General features: G+C 38.1%; 1 protein-coding gene across 1 annotated transcript in view; it reads right to left on the bottom strand.

Moving 5' to 3' along the window:
• Window positions 1-20,936, bottom strand: part of LOC134337058 (carboxypeptidase D-like) — a 74,307-nt gene that overhangs the window by 14,718 nt on the left and 38,653 nt on the right. The window contains exons 9-15 of the mRNA XM_063031850.1: window positions 19,457-19,559; window positions 15,836-15,978; window positions 13,395-13,564; window positions 12,049-12,351; window positions 9,015-9,210; window positions 6,958-7,093; window positions 5,532-5,681 (exon numbers count right to left, since the gene is read on the bottom strand). Coding sequence (XP_062887920.1) covers window positions 5,532-5,681; window positions 6,958-7,093; window positions 9,015-9,210; window positions 12,049-12,351; window positions 13,395-13,564; window positions 15,836-15,978; window positions 19,457-19,559 — 1,201 coding nt within the window. The remainder of the gene's footprint in view (window positions 1-5,531; window positions 5,682-6,957; window positions 7,094-9,014; window positions 9,211-12,048; window positions 12,352-13,394; window positions 13,565-15,835; window positions 15,979-19,456; window positions 19,560-20,936) is intronic.

Below are 20,936 nucleotides of genomic sequence, written 5' to 3'. Positions count from 1 at the left end.
TTTGATTTGTATAGTTCGAGGGTTTTTTCCCTTGATCTTGCAGTGTAGGTACGCTTTATACTGTTAAATGATATTATGCTTTTCTGTTAATGATCTTGTATATCTTACTCTTAATATTTTTTGAAAGTTATTTATTTACAACTTTAATGCTTGCTTTCTTTTCTTTCTGAAATGTTACTGGAGTATTATATTTTAAGATGGTGGATTGTTTTCTTCTTCCCAGAATCCTTTCTGTTTCTAACATCACTTCTGATCATTTATTATGAAAAATTAATATAGTAATATGATCTGACGTTTGATGTTCGTTGAGATATGAGTAAGAAAGAACTATTCGATGCTTGTAATCGTTGTAAGCTTTTTCTTACCGTTATAGCTTTTTTTAAAACTTTTTTTTGAATATGAGTGGTATTTCTTTTGATAAACATATTTCTTTTGGGTTGCCTTCTGGAAAGATGGTGTTAGGATTAGCTTTAGATTTAGCATTGGCCACTTTCTGGCTTTTTTCTGGGTTTTTGTGGGAGCAGAGTGGTATTCTTGATCTTATTTTTAATTCTTTTTTGCTTTTTAAACGGGCTGACCTGAAACTACCAAAATGTCTGAAATATCGTAACTTCCGGTTCCTCTTTGGACGCTTTTTCCTCTTCTGGGGTCATGAGTCTGTACTCTGGTTAACCCTTTACATACCTTATGCTCGAGCTCATTACAATGGATAAGATTATTAATTTGGTTTCCTGGAACACAAGTGGTTTAAACCACCCAATTAAATGGAAGAAAGTTTTTAAAGTATTCCAGAGGATGAATGCTCATATTATTTTTGTACAAGAAACTCATGTCCGGAAAGAGGATAATCAGCGTTTTTTTAGATTCTGGAAGGGAAAAAGGTACCACTCAAATTCACAGGCTAAAATAAAAGGCGTTTCTATTTTTATAGATCCACCAATTTCATTTCTGCACTATGAGACGATTTCAGATCCGAATGGCAGATTTTTGTTAATTACTGGTTTGTTATTTAACAAAAAAGTTGTTATGCTTAATGTTTATGCCCCAAATGTTGACTGTCCTGATTTTTTTAAGAATCTCTTCACATCTCTTCCTAACTTAAATGACTAAATGTTGATTATGGGTGGAGATTTCAATTGTTGTTTAAATCCTTTGATGGATAGATCCAAGTCCAATCAAGTACTTCCGAACAAATCGGCTACCCTTATTAACTCTTTTATGACCGACTCTGGAATCTCAGAAATTTGGAGGTTCTTACATCCAAATGAGAAAGAGTTCTCATTTTTTTCACATGTATATCAGCACTATTCAAGAATTGACTTTTTTTTTTAAATCGACTCTCGACTAATTCTTCTTGTTACTGGTTGCGAATATGATTCTATTGCTGTTTCTGACCATGCACTGTTGAAATTATTTATTAACTTAAGGGATACACTTACTAATTCTAGACAATGGCGATTTAATACCACTTTGCTTCAAGACTCAGATTTTGGCAGGTTTATTGAGGAACAGATTAATGTTTTCTTTACAATGAATTCTACAGAGGATATTTCCAGTGGGACATTATGGGATACTTTTAAAGCATATATTCACGAACAAATCATTTCATATACTGCTGGATTAAAAAAGTGAACTAATAATGAAATATTTAAACTGGTTGACAAGATTAAAGAAGTTGACAAGAAATATTCTATAGCCCCTAATCAGGAACTTTACAAACAGAGAGTTGAACTTCGAATGGAACATAATGTCTTATTACCATCTTCGATTGAAAGTCAATTAATCAAAACTAACAGTCAATTCTATACACATGGTGACAAAACTGGGAAACTATTGGCTGATCAATTGAAAATCAGCCTTGGTTAAACGACAGATTCTTAAAATTCGTAAACAAGATGGCACTTTGACAGTTGACCAAGATGAGATTAATAAATCCTTTCAAGAATTTTATACCTCCTTATATCAATCAGAATTTCCTGATGACTTTACTACAATGCATGAATTTTTTAAGAAATTGAATATTCCAAAATTATCATCTAATGAATGTTCAAAACTAGATGTACCTATTACAGTAGAGGAAATAAAGAACGCTATTTTTTTGGTGAACTCAGGTAAAGCACCTGGCCCAGACGGATATACAGTAGAATTTTTAACATTTTTCTCTACTACACTGACTCCTTGGCTATGTAGAGTTTTTAGGGATGCAGCATCCATAGGTAAATTACCACAATCTTTTTATCGAGCTTCTATTTCCCTAATTCTTAAAAAAGATAAGGATCCTACTGAATATGCATCTTATAGGCCTATATCTTTACTGAATGTGGATTCTAAGATTTTTTCTAAAATACTGGAAATGAGATTGGAGAATGTATTACCTCAAATTATTTCTGCTGATCAGACTGGATTTATTAAAAATCGTTAATCTTCTTTTAATATTAGATTAATGAATATTGTTCATACGCCTTCACCCAGAATTCCAGAATGTGTTATTTCATTGGACGCTGAGAAAGCTTTTAACAGAGTTGAATGGACATATTTATTTAACACCCTTGAGAAATTTAATTTTAGTTCGATATTTGTATCTCGGATTAAACTGATATATCTCACCCCTTTGGCTTTGGTATTTACTAATAATCAAAGATCCCCTCTTTTTCATCTACTCCGTGGTACTAGGCAGGGTTGTCCTCTTAGTCCACTACTATTTGATATTGCTTTGGAACCACTAACCTAACCTAGGTTCAGGAGCTTGAAGACTCGTATGGCCAGATTTGGGAACAGCTTCTTTCCAACTGTGATAAGACTGCTGAAAGGATCCTGACCTGGATCTGGGCCGTACCAGCCAAATATCCGACCTGCCTCTCGGTTTTTTTGCACTACCTTACTTCCCATTTTCCTATTTTCTATTTATAAGCTAAAATTTAAATTTTTAATATTTACTAATTTTAACTATTTTAATATTTTTAATATTTAATATTTGTAATCCAGGGAGTGTGAAGCGCAGAATCAAATATCGCTGTGATGATTGTACGTTCTAGTACCAATTGTTTGGCGACAATAAAGTATAAAGTATTAAAGTAGCTTTTGCTATTCGTGACTCCCCTAATATATTTGGCGTTACCCGTGGAAATGAGACTCATAAATTATCACTATGCAGATGATCTACTACTATATATTTCTAACCCAGGAAAATCTATTCTGGCAGTATTAACTTTGCTTGCTCAGTTTAGTAGTTTTTCTGGTTATAAACTGGATCTAGGTAAGAGTGAACTTTTTCCTTAAACATGCAGGTTCCCATTTATAGAAATTCTCCATTTAGAGTGACTACTGACTATTTTACTTATCTAGGAGTTAAAATTACTAAGAGACATAAGGATCTATTCAATTTCAACCTTTTACCATTAATTAATCAGGTTAAACAACTGATTACTAAGTGGTCTCCATTGTCTCTATCATTGATTGGCCAAATCAACGCTATTAGAATGATTATTTTACCTAAATTTTTATATTTATTTCAAACGATACCAATTTTTGTTCCTAAATCCTTTTTCGATACTATTGATTCTAAAATTTCCCCTTATATATGGCAAAACAAAAATCCCAGATTAAGTAAAAAAAATACTTACAGAAATCCAAGAAAGAGGGTGGTTTGGCATTGCCTAACCTAAGATTTTATTATTGGGCAATTAGTATTCGATATTTAATATTTTGGACGCAAGATTGGAATATAACTCCAAGCCCACATTGGGTAAACCTTGAAGGCCACTCTGTACAGGGGTTTTCTTTAGCTTCCATTTTAGGAACTTCACTTCCTTTTGTACTATCTAAATTGAATAAACAAATGTTTAACCCTATAGTTAAACATACATTGCGAATATGGTTTCAATTTCGTAATTTTTTTGGCCTGAATGAATTTATGTTATCAAATCTTATTATATCTAATTTCTTTTTTCAACCCTTGGTTATGGACCAAGCCTTTTTGATATGGAAAACGAAAGGTATAATATGCTTTTGTGACTTATTTCTGGATAATTGTTTTATGTCTTTTGAGCAGTTATCTAAGAAATTTGATTTGCCTAGATCCCATTTTTTTTAGATAATTACAAATAAGAAATTTTAAAAATACTACGTTGCCTACCTTTCCGACTTCAAAACCTACTGATATTATTGATCAAATTTTAGGTTTAAATCCTTTTCAGAAGGGATTAATAGCAATTATCTATGATATAATTATGAAATTACAGCCAGGTATATCTGATAAAATTAAAAATGAATGGGAAAGGGAACTTCAACTTTGTATACCTATAGAGAAATGGGATAAAATTTTTCAATTAGTTAGTACTTCTTCTATATGTGTGAAACATACATTAATACAATTTAAAGTAGTACATAGAGACCATATGTCGAAAGATAAATTAGCCTGTTTTTATTCCCATATAAACCCTCTTTTTGATAGATGTCACTCTGAGGTGGCTTCTTTAACTCATATGTTTTGGTCCTGTCCTCTTTTGGAAAAATATTGGAAAGATATTTTTGATATTATTTAAACAGTTCTATGTTTTGATTTAAAACCCCGTCCTATTACGGCAACTTTTGGATTGCCAATGGTTTTGTCTTCTTCAGCCTGTTGGATGATAGCATTTGCTACTTTAATGGCTAGAAGATCTATTTTGTTGAACTGGAAGGAAACCAATCCTTCTGTTACATTCCAATGGTTTTCTCAAACTATATTAAGTTTAAATTTAAAAAAAATTAGAAGTGCTATTTTTGATCCTTCGGTTAAATTTGAAGAAACTTGGAAACCTTTTATGCAACATTTTCATATGATATAATTTGACCTTTCCGAATCTTTTTTTTTATTAACTTAAATTACACGAATAGAGGAGCGGCGTTGACGACATTACTGAACGTGTCTGATTCAAGACATTGGTCTAGCCTTGTTTTGTTCTGTTTCTTTTTGGGTTTTTTTTTCTTTTTCTTTTGGGGGTTTTTCTTTGTTTATATATTTTTTTTCTTTTTATTTCTTTTTTTTTCTTTATGACTAATTTCATTATGAGTTTGGAAGTCTATTATACCTATGTTACTTAAAATCCTTTTTGTATATGCTTATTAAGACTATTCCAATCTCTTTGTATCAACTTTGTTACCACGTTTATAATCCTGAAAATTAATAAAAAGATTTAAAAAGAAAGAAAGAGGGGTCAGAGGAGGAAGAACAGAGAAGGCTGGGGGGGATGAGAAGTGGGGAGAGGTGTAAGGAGGGAGAATATTGCAAGTCAGTCTTGCAAACAACGTGGCTTGGTGAAAAGAACTGACAGTAATTAGCATCAAATGCTGGGATGGTGGTCGGGCTACCTCGCCATGCAACTCCTCCCCCCCATCCCCCATCAATCTTGTTCTCACCTGACATCCATGACAACATTACTAGCAAATGTCACATCATAGTGATTAAACAAATAAGCCACTGGTAATACTTCTGACAACATTAGACTGGAGAAGTTAATATTCACTGTGGCTGTAATGTAGATACATACCTGTTTGTACAGGTTTATCATAAGGATATGTGGCAAGGAGAGAGCCACCATCTAAAACAACGGACAGTGTAAACCCTTGGTTGAGGATCAGGTTCTTGATAATATCCCTGGTCTCAGGCTGCATTTTTGCTAATTGCTCTGATGAGTTCCCTGGTAAAACACAAGGTACCGTTTATTGTATTTACCATCTGGTCTTCAAGAACTGCTCTCGAGCAAAACTCATTCTTTCTATTCAGCTTACAAAAAACATGAAGAAGATTGATACTAGCATTCTGAGAATGTGAAAACTACATTTATCATTCAATTGACACACTTATCACTTAATTTTAAATTAGTCAAATTATGATTACGTTTAACTAGCCAAATTATGACTGATTTCTGGCATTAAACCCCCATGATTATAAAATGACCCCAGAAATGTGCTTTTGGATGATATGGAGCAAGTTTATTGCTCAAAATTATTTGTGGCCAAAATAAATATTTAATTAAATCCTTTTACTGGATATACTGTAAACACCAATTGTAAATCCATCTTTTATATCTTCCTGTCCATTTTAGCACAATAATAAGGTTAAATTCATGCTTATGTATACAAGGGGTGATTGATAAGTTCATGGCCTAAGGTAGAAGGAGGCAATTTTAGAAAACCTAGCACATTTATTTTTCAACATAGTCCCCTTCTACATGTACACGCTTAGTCCAGCGGTCGTGGAGCATACGGATCCCTTCTTTGTAGGAGTGGTCCACAGCCGGGGTGATTGGTAAGTTCGTGGCCTGAAGTAGAAGGAGTTAAGTTATTAACTTCAAACTTTCTGCATCATCACTCAAAGAGTTGAACTGCACGTGCATGTAACGACAGCGTCTTGAACCTCCAGGTGGTCTACAGCAGGGGTGATTGATAAGTTCGTAGCCTAAGCTAGAAGGAGATGAGTTATACAGCTCTCGTTACATGCAGATGTACTTCAACTGAGTGAAAATGCAGAAAGTTTGAAGTCAATAACTCATCTCCTTCTAGCTTAGGCCACAAACTTATCAATCACCCCTGCTGTGGACCACTTTCTGGAGATCCAAGACGCCGACTTGTACAAAGAAGGGATCCGTGTGCTCCACGACTGCTGGACTAAGCGTGTAAATGTAGGAAAAATAAATGTGCTAGGTTTTCTAAAACTAACTCCTTCTACCTTAGGTCACGAACTTATCAATCACGCTTCGTATTGTTGAAACAATAGAAGTCAGGACAGAGTGGGTTTCAACACAGGCCCAAGATGAATTAACCAGAATAGCACAGATATGAACTATGCTCCCAATGCACATTTCTGCTTTCAAATATAAATAATTAAAATGAAAACTTCTGGAGCATGGACATTTTAATGACAGGGCTCTAGATCGGCAATTCAAATTGAACTTAATTGTTCTAATAGGTTACCTGTAAAATCACTGTCGAGATCTTTGCCATGTACGTTAGTTTGCCCAACTCTGGACGTACACTGTCCCTCTTGTGCAATTTCTCTTCCATCAGGATTCACTGATGGTACAATCACAATCTTTGTTTCCTTAATCAACTGGGGGTAAAAAGAAAGTTTAAATTTAGTTTTCAATTCAAGGTTTGCTCTCTAACAATTAAGTACAAAGCTTAAAGTATGCAGCAGGGTAACATAGTGGCTAGTGTAACACAATTACAGCACCAATGACCTGGGTTCAATTCCACCACTGTAAGGAGTCTATATGTTCTTCACATGGTCATCTCTGGGTGCTCTGGTTTCCTCTCATTCCAAACATGTATGGCTTAATGGGTTAATTGGTCACATGAATGTAATTGGGATGGAAGGGCCTGTTATTATGCTGTATCTCTAAATAAATAAATATCAACTGCGGAGACACATAGGGCCGTGATGACATCAACTGTTTACTTCCCTTCATAGATATTGCCCGACTTGCTGTGTGTGTGTTGTTCATGATCAACTGCAGTTCTTAATTACCTAGAGTACTTACACAGGGGTTGCATTCATAAAGGAAATCTGAAAATGTGAAAGAATTAAGTTGTAAACCTAATTTATCCATCCAAATTTTCAGCACCTCAGAGTTCTTGTTTCAGAATCAGATTTATTATCACCGGCAAGTATGAAATTTCTTCACTTAGCAGCAGCAGTACAATGCAATACATGATAATATAGAAAGAAAAAATAAATAAAATCAATTACAGTTTCTATACATGTATATTGAATAGATTAAAAATAGTGCAAAAACAGAAATAATATACAAACGTTTGTATATTAAAAGAAAATGAGGTTGTGTTCATGGGTTCAATGTCCATTTAGGAATCAGATGGTAGAGGGGAAGAAGTTGTTCCTGAATAGCGGAGTGTGCCAAGAAGTCCCTGTCAAGACTTGGAAAGGGAATCCAAATGTGAACTTTTGAACTCTTTATGGATATGTTTACATTGGCTGCTTCCATGTTTTAAAACTCAATGTGCCAAGAATTTCAAACTTGCTGATTTAAAAGAATAGAAATAAATATGCACAAACAGCTACCAGGTATTGCAATTTTAAGGATATTAACAATAAATGATTTATTAGATATTTATATGCTACTTCCAATTTATAGAATGGTCTTGACATTAATATTCTACTGGGAACAGGCAGCATTGCAGATGTGGCAAAAGATTCCATATCACAAGATATGCCAATATTTTGTGATCTAACCACATCCTGCATAGATATCAGAATTTGAGTAATAGTCTTCAACAAATTTGGCTAGAGGGAGCAAATGGTTATGCATATTCCAATACTATAGAAAGGATACAGAATTGAAATTTTCGTATTGTAGGAAATTCACTAGCCAATGTCCATTAATTGCTTTAACAAGATGGACCATTTTAAAGGAAAAAATGCACTACAGGATGAAATCCACAATTCAATTTGAAGCTCCTTGAACTTTACAGAAGTACGTCAATTCTGTGCCTGTGCTTGTTCTCAGGGTTATAACAATGTGATGCTCAATATTTTAACTCTTAAAAACAAAGAACTTACGTTAACTTTTGTATTAGATCTTCAATTACTAAACTAGTCCATATGAGCTCAGTGAATTGGGAAAATGGGTGAGCTAGTTATTAGCTCTTTAGTACTTGATTATCAATTGTATGCAAGTGCATTGAAATTGTAGGACAATGTGTCACCTTTAATACCAATATTGCCAAAATAACTGACATTTGATAATTCTACGTTGACATGGTTTCTAACCACAGGATCCACCGGATCTGTTGTTCAGTCTCATCTCCCTGCAGTTTTTAAATGAGGAAATATGAAGCATTTTTCCTTTAAAATGGTCCATCTTGTTAAAGCAATTAATGGACATTGGCTAGTAATTTTCACTGAATAATATGCACTTAAAATATTAACGATGCTCAATTGCAAGAGAAAAGTGCAGCTAAAGGAAAGCCTTTGCAATTGAAATTTGAATACAAGAACAATGGCAAAACATTACCTGTGTAACAGCTTGGTTTTTCCCAAAAAGAATACAAAGGAACTCTGCAAAAGCCAGAAGCAGCTCTGTCCCAACAGGTGCATTGCCATGAACTCCAGCAATAAACTTAATTTTCGGTTCTGCATGTTCCTTTATTCCAGGTTTATCTGATATTTCCAGGGCCCAAATATGGCGAACCTCTACACTCTGGCCCAAACTTTATCACAATGTAAAAGAAAACAAAAATGTTAAGTCCAGTTTGCCCTTAGTCCATGTGTCCAATATTGAACCTTCCCTTGAATTAGACAATGAAGTGGGAAGTGGACATATTATTAATAGCATAGTTAAAAACAAACATTTCTAGAAGATTAATACCAATTTTCTATAAAATTAAATGGAGCACAGGTAATTATTGAACAGAAGCTTATACTTCAAAAAAAGCGGCTCAGTATGACTTAGATTTTAAAAGAATCATATTGATTGGTCCAGACTGACACAAATTTCTCCAAATATTTCCATTTAGTTGTGCAATTACAAGCATCAGTTTCTGAGTGCTATTCTTCATATGATAGAAAAGTATTAATTTATCAATGCAAACACGAGGAAATCGGCAGATGCTGGAATTTCAAGCAACACACATCAAAGTTGCTGGTGAACGCAGCAGGCCAGACAGCATCTCTAGGAAGAGGCACAGTCGACGTTTTGGGCCGAGACCCTTCGTCAGGACTAACTGAAAGAAGAGCTAGTAAGAGATTTGAAAGTGGGAGGGGGACGGGGAGATCCTAAATTATAGGAGAAGACAGGAGGGGGAGGGATGGAGCCAAGAGCTGGACAGTTGATTGGCAAAAGGGATATGAGAGGATCATGGAACAGGAGGCCTAGGGAGAAAGAAAGGGGGAGGGAGGGAAGCCCAGAGGATGGGCAAGGGGTATAGTGAGAGGATAGTGAGAGGGACAGAGGGAGAAAAAGGAGAGAGAGAAAAAGAATGTGTGTATATAAATAAATGAATAATGGATGGGGTACGAGGGGCATTAGCGGAAGTTTGAGAAGTCAATGTTCATGCCATCAGGTTGGAGGCTACCCAGATGGATTATAAGGTGTTGCTCCTCCAACCTGAGTGTGGCTTCATCTTTACAGTAGAGGAGGCCGTGGATAGACATATCAGAATGGGAATGGGAGGTGGAATTAAAATGTGTGGCCACTGGGAGATCCTGCTTTCTCTGGCGGACAGAGTGTAGGTGTTCAGCGAAACGATCTCCCAGTCTGCATCAGGTCTCGCCAATATATAGAAGGCTGCATCAGGAGCACCGGACGCAGTATATCACCCCAGCCAACTCACAGGTGAAGTGTCGCCTCACCTGGAAGGACTGTCTGGGGCCCTGAATGGTTGTGAGAGAGGAAGAGTAAGGGCATGTGTAGCACTTGTTCCGTTTACAAGGATAAGTGCCAGGAGGGAGATCAGTGGGGAGGGATGAGGGGGGGAATGAATGGACAAGGGAATGGACAAAACTGCTTTACCTAATCAGTATCGTAAAACAGACAATCCCTCCACAAAGTAAACTTAATATAGTGCTTTCTCTTAGAAGCTATTTTTATTGAATATACTGTACAGGAACAGGCCATGCAACCAAGCAAACCATATTGGTGCTATGCTCCATGCAAGACTCTGACTACTGTACATCTTTTGCCCATTTCATGTCTTTAATTTTGCCGCCTGATTAATATATTCATGTAATTCACTTCCACTACTCTCTGCAGTGACTTAGCTCTCCACCACAAGTGCAAATTTCTTTACCATTCTTATTAAATTTTTAAAAAATGAGAGAAAAAGAACCCAGTTTGCTCGTTCTTCCTGGAACAGTTCCAGCACTGTCCTGGTAAACCACTGTTAAACATATTCCAGTGGATCTACATACTTTCTACCTAACATGGAGATCAGAACATGATTCTCCCATGCAGTCAGAAATAACAGCAGTTTCAATACCTGTTTCAAAGATTCAATGCCTTTGTACATTCACACTGCAAAATTTAGCCATTAGTGTTTTATTATGAATCTTTAAAGTCACAATATCTATTCTTAGGAATATATTTGGGTCCAATTTCATTTTCAAATGCCAATCACTCTCAGCCTCCCTAATACATTTTGACAGGATGAAGAATAATCGATGTCAGAGAGATAATTAAAGGATCCACACAGCACGCTTGAGTGCTTGCTGGGGAGCGCTGATGCTTTTATTTGGCTGGTGGGGGGGGATCATTGCTTTGCTGCTGCTTATGCGTGGTGGGGGCTGAGGGGGGCTTTGGGGTTCTAACATTTACCTGTCATTCATTCTTTGGGGCACGCCTCTGTTTTCGTGGATGGTCGCGAAGAATAAGTATTTCAGGATGTATATTGTATACATTTCTCTGACATTAAATGTATTTTTGAAACCTTTGAGCTAGTATCAACTAATCAAATAATAATTCTCAAAAGGATTTGCAGATTACCGATTCCAATCTCAAAGAATTACAAGAGAATTATTTGTGATTTTTAGAACATATGGTGCTAAATAGGTTAAAGGCAGATGATTAACTAACAAGTGGAAAATAAAACTCATGCAAACTCCTAATAAGTAACGAATAAAAGCTTCTAATAAGTAATGAATAAATGGCTAACAGTGTTACAGTAGCACCATAGGTATATGCTCACTTGTAACACATGGCCATTTAACCCACTGATCAATGCTGGCTAACAGATCAATTCTATCAATCTATCTCCTTTCTCTCTGCAATTTTGTATCTTCTTTCATGTGCCCATCAACAGCTCACTGCATTTTTTTTGCAACTTAAAAAATTATAAATGCAAATAAATACTCTACAAAATTAGGTGTTGTTAACAAATTATATTTCAACTGAAATTTATTGCAGATCCTTAAAAGCCTTAGATTAACGTGATTCACGGCCCAGTAGAAGACACTTGAGCTTGAAGTGCCCTCGCTGTCATTCTTTTGCAATACAGAACTTTGTAAGTAGTGTTAAGCAGGATGTTCCAGAAAGAAAAAAATGCAATACTTACCTGGTCAATTTCGTAATTGCTGGATAGTTGCTATGTAGCCCACAAAGAGCTTCAGACAAGTCTTTATAGTCATGGTAACGGTAGAGATTAAGGTCAACAGATGCAGACAAAATCAGGTCATGCAATCCATTTTCTGAGGACAAACTCTTTATAAGTTTTTCAAATTCCTGCCCTGGGTTTGCTGAGGACTTGATCAGCACTTTGTCAAGGCTGCTGTCATGGCCATCAGCAACACGTGAAAGGGTGAAATTGACTTCGACTGCTTCTCCCACAACTGTCACATTCTTAGTCATTGGGACATACCTGCCAAGAATAAGGCCACAATTATTAATACATTACAGAATTGGATTCAATTTTTTGTACGACTCATGTGAGAAATTTGCTAATCAACTCTTGGGCTCAAACACATTTAATCTCTTCAAGATTTGCCATTGTAAGAAAACATGAGCGTTACTTACTATGAACCATTTTTCTTTACGTACATTTAATATTTGCAAATTACAAATTTAATTAACCTAAAGCATGGACAGCACCTTAAAAATGAACACTTCCTTGCAACATGTTTGGTTGTGTTTTATAGTATACTGATGTCCCCAGCAGAAAAGCCCTTCGACAATTTTTAATTCACTGTAACATAACGTTCTCTTCCACATTCTGTAAATACTAAACACCATTCCTATAAATTCTAGCTCAGAAATACAACTGTAAAAATCATATGCCTAGTTGTAATTATCTTTTACTCACTTAAGAAAATAATTCAAAAATACATTTCAGCATCTTGATCTAGAACCTCCTCCCAGTGACAAGCTTTCTAGGCTCATTGCTGATTTGTGCTCAGCAATCAATTTATGTTCACAATCAACGCATTCCTTAATGGATAGGATCAATATAGTGGCAGGGACTTATAGGACAAAGGCCCATATCATATAGGTAGCGGAGTACAAGAAAGCCCTGTATGCAAAACAGCAGAGAAAAATCTGACAGCTTCTGGCTTGGCTGGCTGTCAGACCTCAGACCAGAATGATTTTGAATGCAGCTCAAATATCAGATATCAAAAGCCTATTAAAAATAAACAAAAAGTAAAACTCAGCAGTTTTAAGCAGAAAGAAACATTTAACTAATTCAATTAAAAACAAGCTCTCTGTTCTCTTGCTCTGGCCCTGCATGAAATGCTGGAGAATTTCTACAGGTTTGCACTACACCGCTGTATTTTGTGAAAAGGCCTTTGAGAGAACAGTCAGGAAAGCTACTGACAAAGAGTAGCCAGAGAGTACTGCATCTCTGTATTTTTGTGCTTGTGCCAAAAACTTAAGTAATTTAGATATGAGTGGTTTATCGCTTCTCACCCTCGAGCTGACACAGTAATTTTGTAGCGACCGGGAACAAGCAGACGCCAGTAATCTCCATCTTTAGCAGACCTCACCGGATGGTTCACTTCAGCAACAATGATTGTAGCATTGAAAATTCCTTTTCCATTAGTGGCATCAATTACAAATCCCTTCACACCTCGATGCACCTGTTAAAATAGTAACCAAAAGCAGAGGCAGAGGAGTAAGAATTCAGGTCAGCTTTCCCTTGAATAGACTGACTTTAGCATCACCATTGTTCCCCTCTCTAAAGGCAGCTAACTCAGCACAAACCGATAAACAAAATCTTGCTGGTATTGCTAATCTCACATCAAGAATTTCACTAGCTACTCTGTAGCACAGCTGTGGTCACAACAGTGATGGAGCCCAAGGAATTTCTTTTAAACCCCAGAGAGAACAAGAAATGTTCGTCCAGTGCTACAAAAATTATAACACCGAGTCCATCCTGTCTCCCAACAGAGCAATCCCACTCAGTCCCATTCCCACTGCAGTAATTTGCAGTAGACAATTTACATACAACACATGCTTGACACTTGGGAGGAAGCTGAAGAATCTTTCGGAAATCCATGCACTCACAAGGGGAATGAGCAAATCACACAGATGCCACTTGTGTCGATGGTATACTGGCATCTGCATCCAGACTTCAGGGTGAGAGGCCCCGGGTTCGAATCCGGCTGGTTCCTTGCACGAGTTCCACCTGTGCTCGGTTCAGCATCGCTCTAGCAAACTCAGCCTCGTAAAACAGCTAAGATATGGCAAGGTTGCCAGCCGCTATGCCCAACTGCACAGGGAGGAACTTTACACATAAGAAAGCAGGGTGGTACATGCAGCTCTGATGTTGTGAAGCAGCAGTGCTAACTGCTGTGCCACTGTGTCGCATAAATTTCAATGCCCCTCATAGGTTTTAATCGAACCAAAATACTCCATCAATACAACCAAATAGCACCTAATAGTGCAGACACTCAGTGTTTACAACATTAATGGAAATAATCACTTTTTGGGATGTTCTGATAACTACTTTATCTATATCATTGGTTATTTTGATTTCTAGCATTGCCTGTATTTTTATTCAATCCTATGCACTTCTTATATTAGATCACTGCTCTCCCTTCTGTCCATTTAAGTTCTTCTTTCCTCTTCCTTTGGTAGTTTGACTCAACAGGAGCAGGAGCAAGCCACTTAAGACTGCTCCACCATTCAATCAGATAATGGCTTATTCTAACTTGGACTCAGTACCAGCTTCCCATCCTCCTTCCCCACTCTCCCCCTAACACCCCTTAACTCTCTAGTAGTTCAGATGTCTCGCCAGCATGATGAAAAGTTGAATGAAAACTTTTTTTTAACCTTTATATTCATGCTCCTTAAAATTAATTAGGTTTTCGATTTATTTGCAGCACCTGCATGGCAAGATTGTTTCTCAGAAGCATCATGTTCTGCAACATTTGTAGTCTCACTCTTGGTGAATTATAAGTTGCTTTTTGCACTCTTCCAGAAGGATTTTTCCCCATCCTTTTCAGCCTCTCGGTGCTCTCATATTCTGCTAACACGCCCCTCTTGATATGATCTGCAAGTTTGGCTATAGGACACTTGGTCCCTTCGTCCAAGTCATTAATGTGGAATGTAAATAGTTAAGACCCCAGCAATAATCCCTGGCACCCTACTAGTTGCTGATTGCCAATCTGAAAGTGACCCACATGCCCTGACTTTGTCTTCCGCTAGTTAAGGATTTTTTATACCTCAATACTGGATTCCAGCATTTTCCCCAAAGCCAGATGGTAAACAAGTTGTCCAAAAAGCCTGAAGTATTAACTCTGATTCCACTTCAGAATTACATTTATCATTGGCTTACATAACATGAAATATGTTGTCTTGCAGCAGTGCAAAGATGTACAGTAAAATATAAATAACAAAAAGTGTTGTGCCTAATCTAGTATTTTCTGTATTATGTTAGTTAACCTGCTTATAGTTTCCTGCTTTCCAGTTCCCTCCTTCCTTGCAGATTGGTATTACGTTTGTGATTTTCCAATCTACTAGGATTTCTGCTTGGAGAAGATTTTGATAAGCTACACATAGTGCATCCACCATCTCTGCAGCCACTCCCTTTCATTCCTTCAGATACTTACAACGTACCAATCCTTTAAATATTCTTATAACTCTCGCCTCAGGGAGGGGTGCAACAAAATTTTAGTAAATGGTTACACAACGGGGCAATATGAATGTTTAATGACCCATTCTGATTTACCCCTGATCCAAGGAAGCAATTAGGAATTAACTACACTATTATGTCTGTATTGATAGCAGATCACAAACAGGCCAGATAATAGCAGATTTCCTTTCCTGAGAGACAGTGTGACATCACAGTCTTGCTTTAAGGAAACAAAGGAATGAAAAGCTTCTGCCTGATGCAAGATTCAACCTACTTGTTTTATAAACTGTAGAAGAGACCTCTTATTTTGCTTCCAATATTTCGGGAGATCTTCAGCGAAGGGGAATTTAAAACAGCCCAATTCAATAGTAACTTCAAAGCAATTTGTATGAAGATAATTCCAGTCCTGCATACCACCTGTGGAACAAGGATTTATATTTTAGCGGTTTCAGAACAGCAATCTAATATAGAAACAAAATTAGGGACAACCACCAAGGTTAAAACAAAAAAATAACACAATAGACAACCTCACCATTTTACTGGAAAAATGCAATTACATAATTCTAATTTCTTATACAAACAACAGGAATTCTGCCGATGCTGGAAATTCAAGCAACACACATCAAAGTTGCTGGTGAACGCAGCAGGCCAGGCAGCATCTCTAAGACGAGGTACAGTCGACGTTTCAGGCCGAGACCCTTCGTCAAGACTAACTGAAGGAAGAGTTAGTAAGAGATTTGAAAGTGGGAGGAGGAGGGGGAAGATCCAAAATGATAGGAGAAGACAGGAGGGGGAGGGATGGAGCCAAGAGCTGGACAGGTAATTGGCAAAAGGGATACGAGAGGATCATGGGACAGGAGGTCCAGGGAGAAAGACGGGTGGGGGGGGGGTACCCAGAGGATGGGCAGGGGGTATAGTCAGAGGGACAGAGGGAGAAAAAGGAGAGTGAGAGAAAGAATGTGTGTATAAAAATAAATAACGGATGGGGTACGAGGGGGAGGTGGGGCATTAGTGGAAGTTTGAGAAGTCAATGTTCATGCCATCAGGTTGGAGGCTACCCAGATGGAATACAAGGTGTTGTTCCTCCAACCTGAGTGTGGCTTCATCTTTACAGTAGAGGAGGCTCTGGATAGACATGTCAGAATGGGATGTGAATTAAAATGTGTGCCTACTGGGAGATCCTGCTTTCTCTGGCGGACAGAGCGTAGGTGTTCAGCAAAGCGGTCTCCCAGTCTGCGTCAGGTCTTGCCTATAGAAGGCCACATCGGGAGCACCGGACGCAGTATATCACCCCAGCCGACTCACAGGTGAAGTGTCGCCTCACCTGGAAGGACTGTCTAGGGCTCTGAATGGTGGTAAGGGAGGAAGTGTAAGGGCATGTGTAGCACTTGTTCCGCTTACAAGGATAAGTGCCAGAAGGGAGATCAGTGGGGAGGGATGGGGGGGACGAATGGACAAGGGAGTCGCGTAGGGAGCGATCCCTGCGGAAAGCGGGGGGGGGGGGAGAGGGAAAGATGTGCTTAGTGGTGGGATCCTGTTGGAGGTGGCAGAAGTTATAGAGAATAATATGTTGGACCCGGAGGCTGGTGGGGTGGTAGGTGAGGACCAGGGGAACCCTATTCCTAGTGGGGTGGTGGGAGGACGGAGTGAGAGCAGATGTGCGTGAAATGGGGGAGATGCGTTTGAGAGTAGAGTTGATACTGGAGGAAGGGAAGCCCTTTTCTTTAAAAAAGGAGGACATCTCCCTCGTCCTGGAATGAAAAGCCTCATCCTGAGAGCAGATGCGGCGGAGACGGAGGAATTGCGAGAAGGGGATGGCATTTTTGCAAGAGACGGGGTGAGAAGAGGAATAATCCAGATAGCTGTGAGAGTCAGTAGGCTTATAGTAGACATCAGTGGATAAGCTGTCTCCAGAGATAGAGACAGAAAGATCTGGAAAGGGGAAGGAGGTGTCGGAAATGGACCAGGTAAACTTGAGGGCAGGGTGAAAGTTGGAGGCAAAGTTAATGAAGTCAATGAGCTCAGCATGTGTGCAGGAAGCAGCGCCAATGCAGTCGTCGATGTAGCGAAGGAAAAGTGGGGGACAGATACCAGAATAGGCACGGAACATAGATTGTTCCACAAACCCAACAAAAAGGCAGGCATAGCTAGGACCCATACGGGTGCCCATAGCTACACCTTTAGTTTGGAGGAAGTGGGAGGAGCCAAAGGAGAAATTATTAAGAGTAAGGACTAATTCCGCTAGACGGAGCAGAGTGGTGGTAGAGGGGAACTGATTAGGTCTGGAATCCAAAAAGAAGTGGAGAGCCTCAAGACCTTCCTGATGGGGGATGGAAGTATATAGGGACTGGACATCCATGGTGAAAATAAAGCGGTGGGGGCCAGGGAACTTAAAATCATGGAAAAGTTTAAGAGCGTGAGAAGTGTCATGAACATAGGTAGGGAAGGATTGAACAAGGGGGGATAAAACCGTGTCGAGGTATGCAAAAACGAGTTTGGTGGGGCAGGAGCAAGCTGAGACAATAGGTCTGCCAGGACAGGCAAGTTTGTGGATCTTGGGTAGGAGGTAGAAACGGGAAGTGCGGGGTGTGGGAACTACAAGGTTGGTAGCAGTAGGTGCAATACAGTTTGGGATTATGAAGTTTAAACTACTGCACTCCTGGAAAATTTGTGGAGATGAATGAGACTGATTTCAGAGGATATATGCATATTAACTACCTGGATCTACCTTGCTATCTATATAATAATGTGAGTGCAAACAAACTGCATAGAAACTATCACATTCCTCTGAGTGATCCAAAGGCATTCCACATGCTGTAGTTTCCTCCAGATTAAATTATATAGGGCTGCATTATTTGCACAATTCAGTTAGCATCTAATTGACAACAGACAAAGCTGGTCATGGAACAATTATCACTAATTAAAATAAATTGTGACTTCCATTTATTAAACCTTATTGTCCTGAATAAACTACACCATGAAGATTAATAAAATGGTAATAACCATGTCTTGTGATGGCTTTATAGCCACCAACTGCAAACTCACTAAATCATACACAAAAAGTAGTTAGACAACTTTTAATTAGTCCCGCAGCTGTCCAGTATTTAGTCATCAGATTTCCCTAGGGCAAAACCTTCAAATAATTGAAATGCAAAACATGCACATCAACAGTTTGGGAGTAGGTCCTTCACTAAGATATTGTGGTGGCAGGATCTGCCTTGGGCACTTAGATTATTGGTGATAAGCAATTAAGAAAATTGCCAATATTGTTCTGTAAACACGTTACAGGAATTTACTCAGCTCAGGTTCCAACTTGTATGTCAATAGCTAGAACAAAGACCATTACTTACTTGTCACATTTTATCATGATACTGGAAGAACTATTTGAGTTGACCTGAGATCCGTTACCCAATTGCTCTCTCTCCTATGCACCTATCCTGATATGCCCAAGGTACATCAATTTCAGTAATCTACTGCAGCCAAACTATCAGTCAGACAGCATTTATGGATGGGAATACACCACTGGGCCGAGACCCTTCAAGACCTGGCGAAGAGTTTCAGCCCGAAATGTCGACTGTTTATTCCCCTCAATCGATACTACCTGATTTGCTGAATTCTTCCAGTATTTTATGTATATTGCTCAACATTTTCAGCATCTGCAGAATCTTTTGTGTTTATAACCATCAATCAGCATGCTTTTAAGGATATGGGAGGAAGGTGGAATACCAAAAGGGGAATGGCACACAGTCAGAAAGAACATGCCAGCTCCACTAGACTTCAGGTTCAAACCCAGAATACTGGGGGCTGTAAAACTACTTACTCAAACTAAGCTCTAATTTTCTTAAAAAAAAAGGTTGTGAATTCCAGAGTTGTAAAACCTTAAAACACATCTTACCTGGTACATTATACCAATTTGCACCATTTGTGATTCCTCCAGCAAAATATTCATCAGGAAATGTACTTGCACAAGGATGACCTTCATACATTGCACCATTCTCCTAAAAAAAATCAAGTAATTTACTTGGAAGGCCACTCATCATGTGTGCTATTATCTTCCTCAGTGATATTTTCTCAGATTAATCATACCAGCTCAGTTTATTCTATACGTTCTTTGTGCTCCTATTCTACTGATTACAGTGGATTCCGGTTAATGGGATACATTGGGACCTGTACATTTTGACCCAGTTAAGTATCTGCCACAATCAGCCTAAGTTTGATGGAAATAGTTAAAAGTTATTTTAAAAAAAGACAAGCTACCATTTAACTGAGTAGCAAATTATGCACTGAAATGAAATACAGAATAAATTAGAACACTACCAATACTACTACAGTACTATAAAAGTTTTCGTTCCGAATAGTTATCAATGGAGAAATTCATTCAACGTGTTGTCGTGTTCTTTTGATTGACTGTAAATAAACAAAATGGTCACAGACACCTACTGCAGATAATGGACTGCATTCATTACCTTCCTGCATGAAGTCAAAATAAAAAAGATATCAAAAATCCCTGCTTTTTGAATTGGCATCTGTCGCCCCAGATAGATACGTACCACAAGCACACAGAACTGACGCCATTTAAAAACTGTTTGCCACACAAGTGCATGTGACTGACTAGTTCAAACTGTTTGGCAACAACCCCCCGTCCCAATTATATGGCATAGTGCCCAAAATAAGTGAAGGCAATCCCAGCTATTTTCTTGATTGGTTTTTGTTCTTTAAGAGTGGTTCTAAATAAGCTACTGCCCCAATTAATTGATGGCCAAATTAACTAGAATTCATTGTATTTAAATTGCTTTATTTAAAGTACTTCCCTCTTTGTTGTGCCCATAACCAAACTGATAGTTCCATTAGCTTTTGCTGACGCCTGCACCGGTTGCTCAGCTTTAAAAAAATATCTTCTCTATAATTTTTTGAGACAAGTTATATAGTTCTCCATTACTCCTGAATCTTATGGTAAACAGCTTCTCCAGCATTTAACTGCACTGAAGCAGATTCTACTCATCTCCTTGAACTTCAATCCCACGGGTAAATTTAGATTAGTGCTCACTCTAGAATACCTTTCCTTATATATTCTCCAGACCTCACTTACTGCCATAGCACCTCTGATACAGGCAACAGTTTGTAGGTGATTTCATTGCATGTCAGTAATAATAAACTTGATTCTTATTTACATTTTACACTCCCACCACTTCATCTCAAACTTTTGTTTACCCCAATAAGCCCCCCTCTTCTGTTATCATGTCTTTCCCCCTTTCCCTTGTTTTCAGTTAATGGGGGCAGTGGAAGGTAGTTGTGATTGACTGGGGACACAAAAAACAAAATTATTCGGCATACGTCCATAATCTTAATAGCATTACCCTCAAGCCCATGGACTT

This window comes from Mobula hypostoma, chromosome 23 (assembly GCF_963921235.1).
Source record: "Mobula hypostoma chromosome 23, sMobHyp1.1, whole genome shotgun sequence".
Taxonomy (NCBI): Eukaryota; Metazoa; Chordata; class Chondrichthyes; order Myliobatiformes; family Myliobatidae; genus Mobula; species Mobula hypostoma.
Note: the sequence above shows the minus strand (reverse complement) of the source record. Positions and strands in the feature narration are given on the sequence as shown.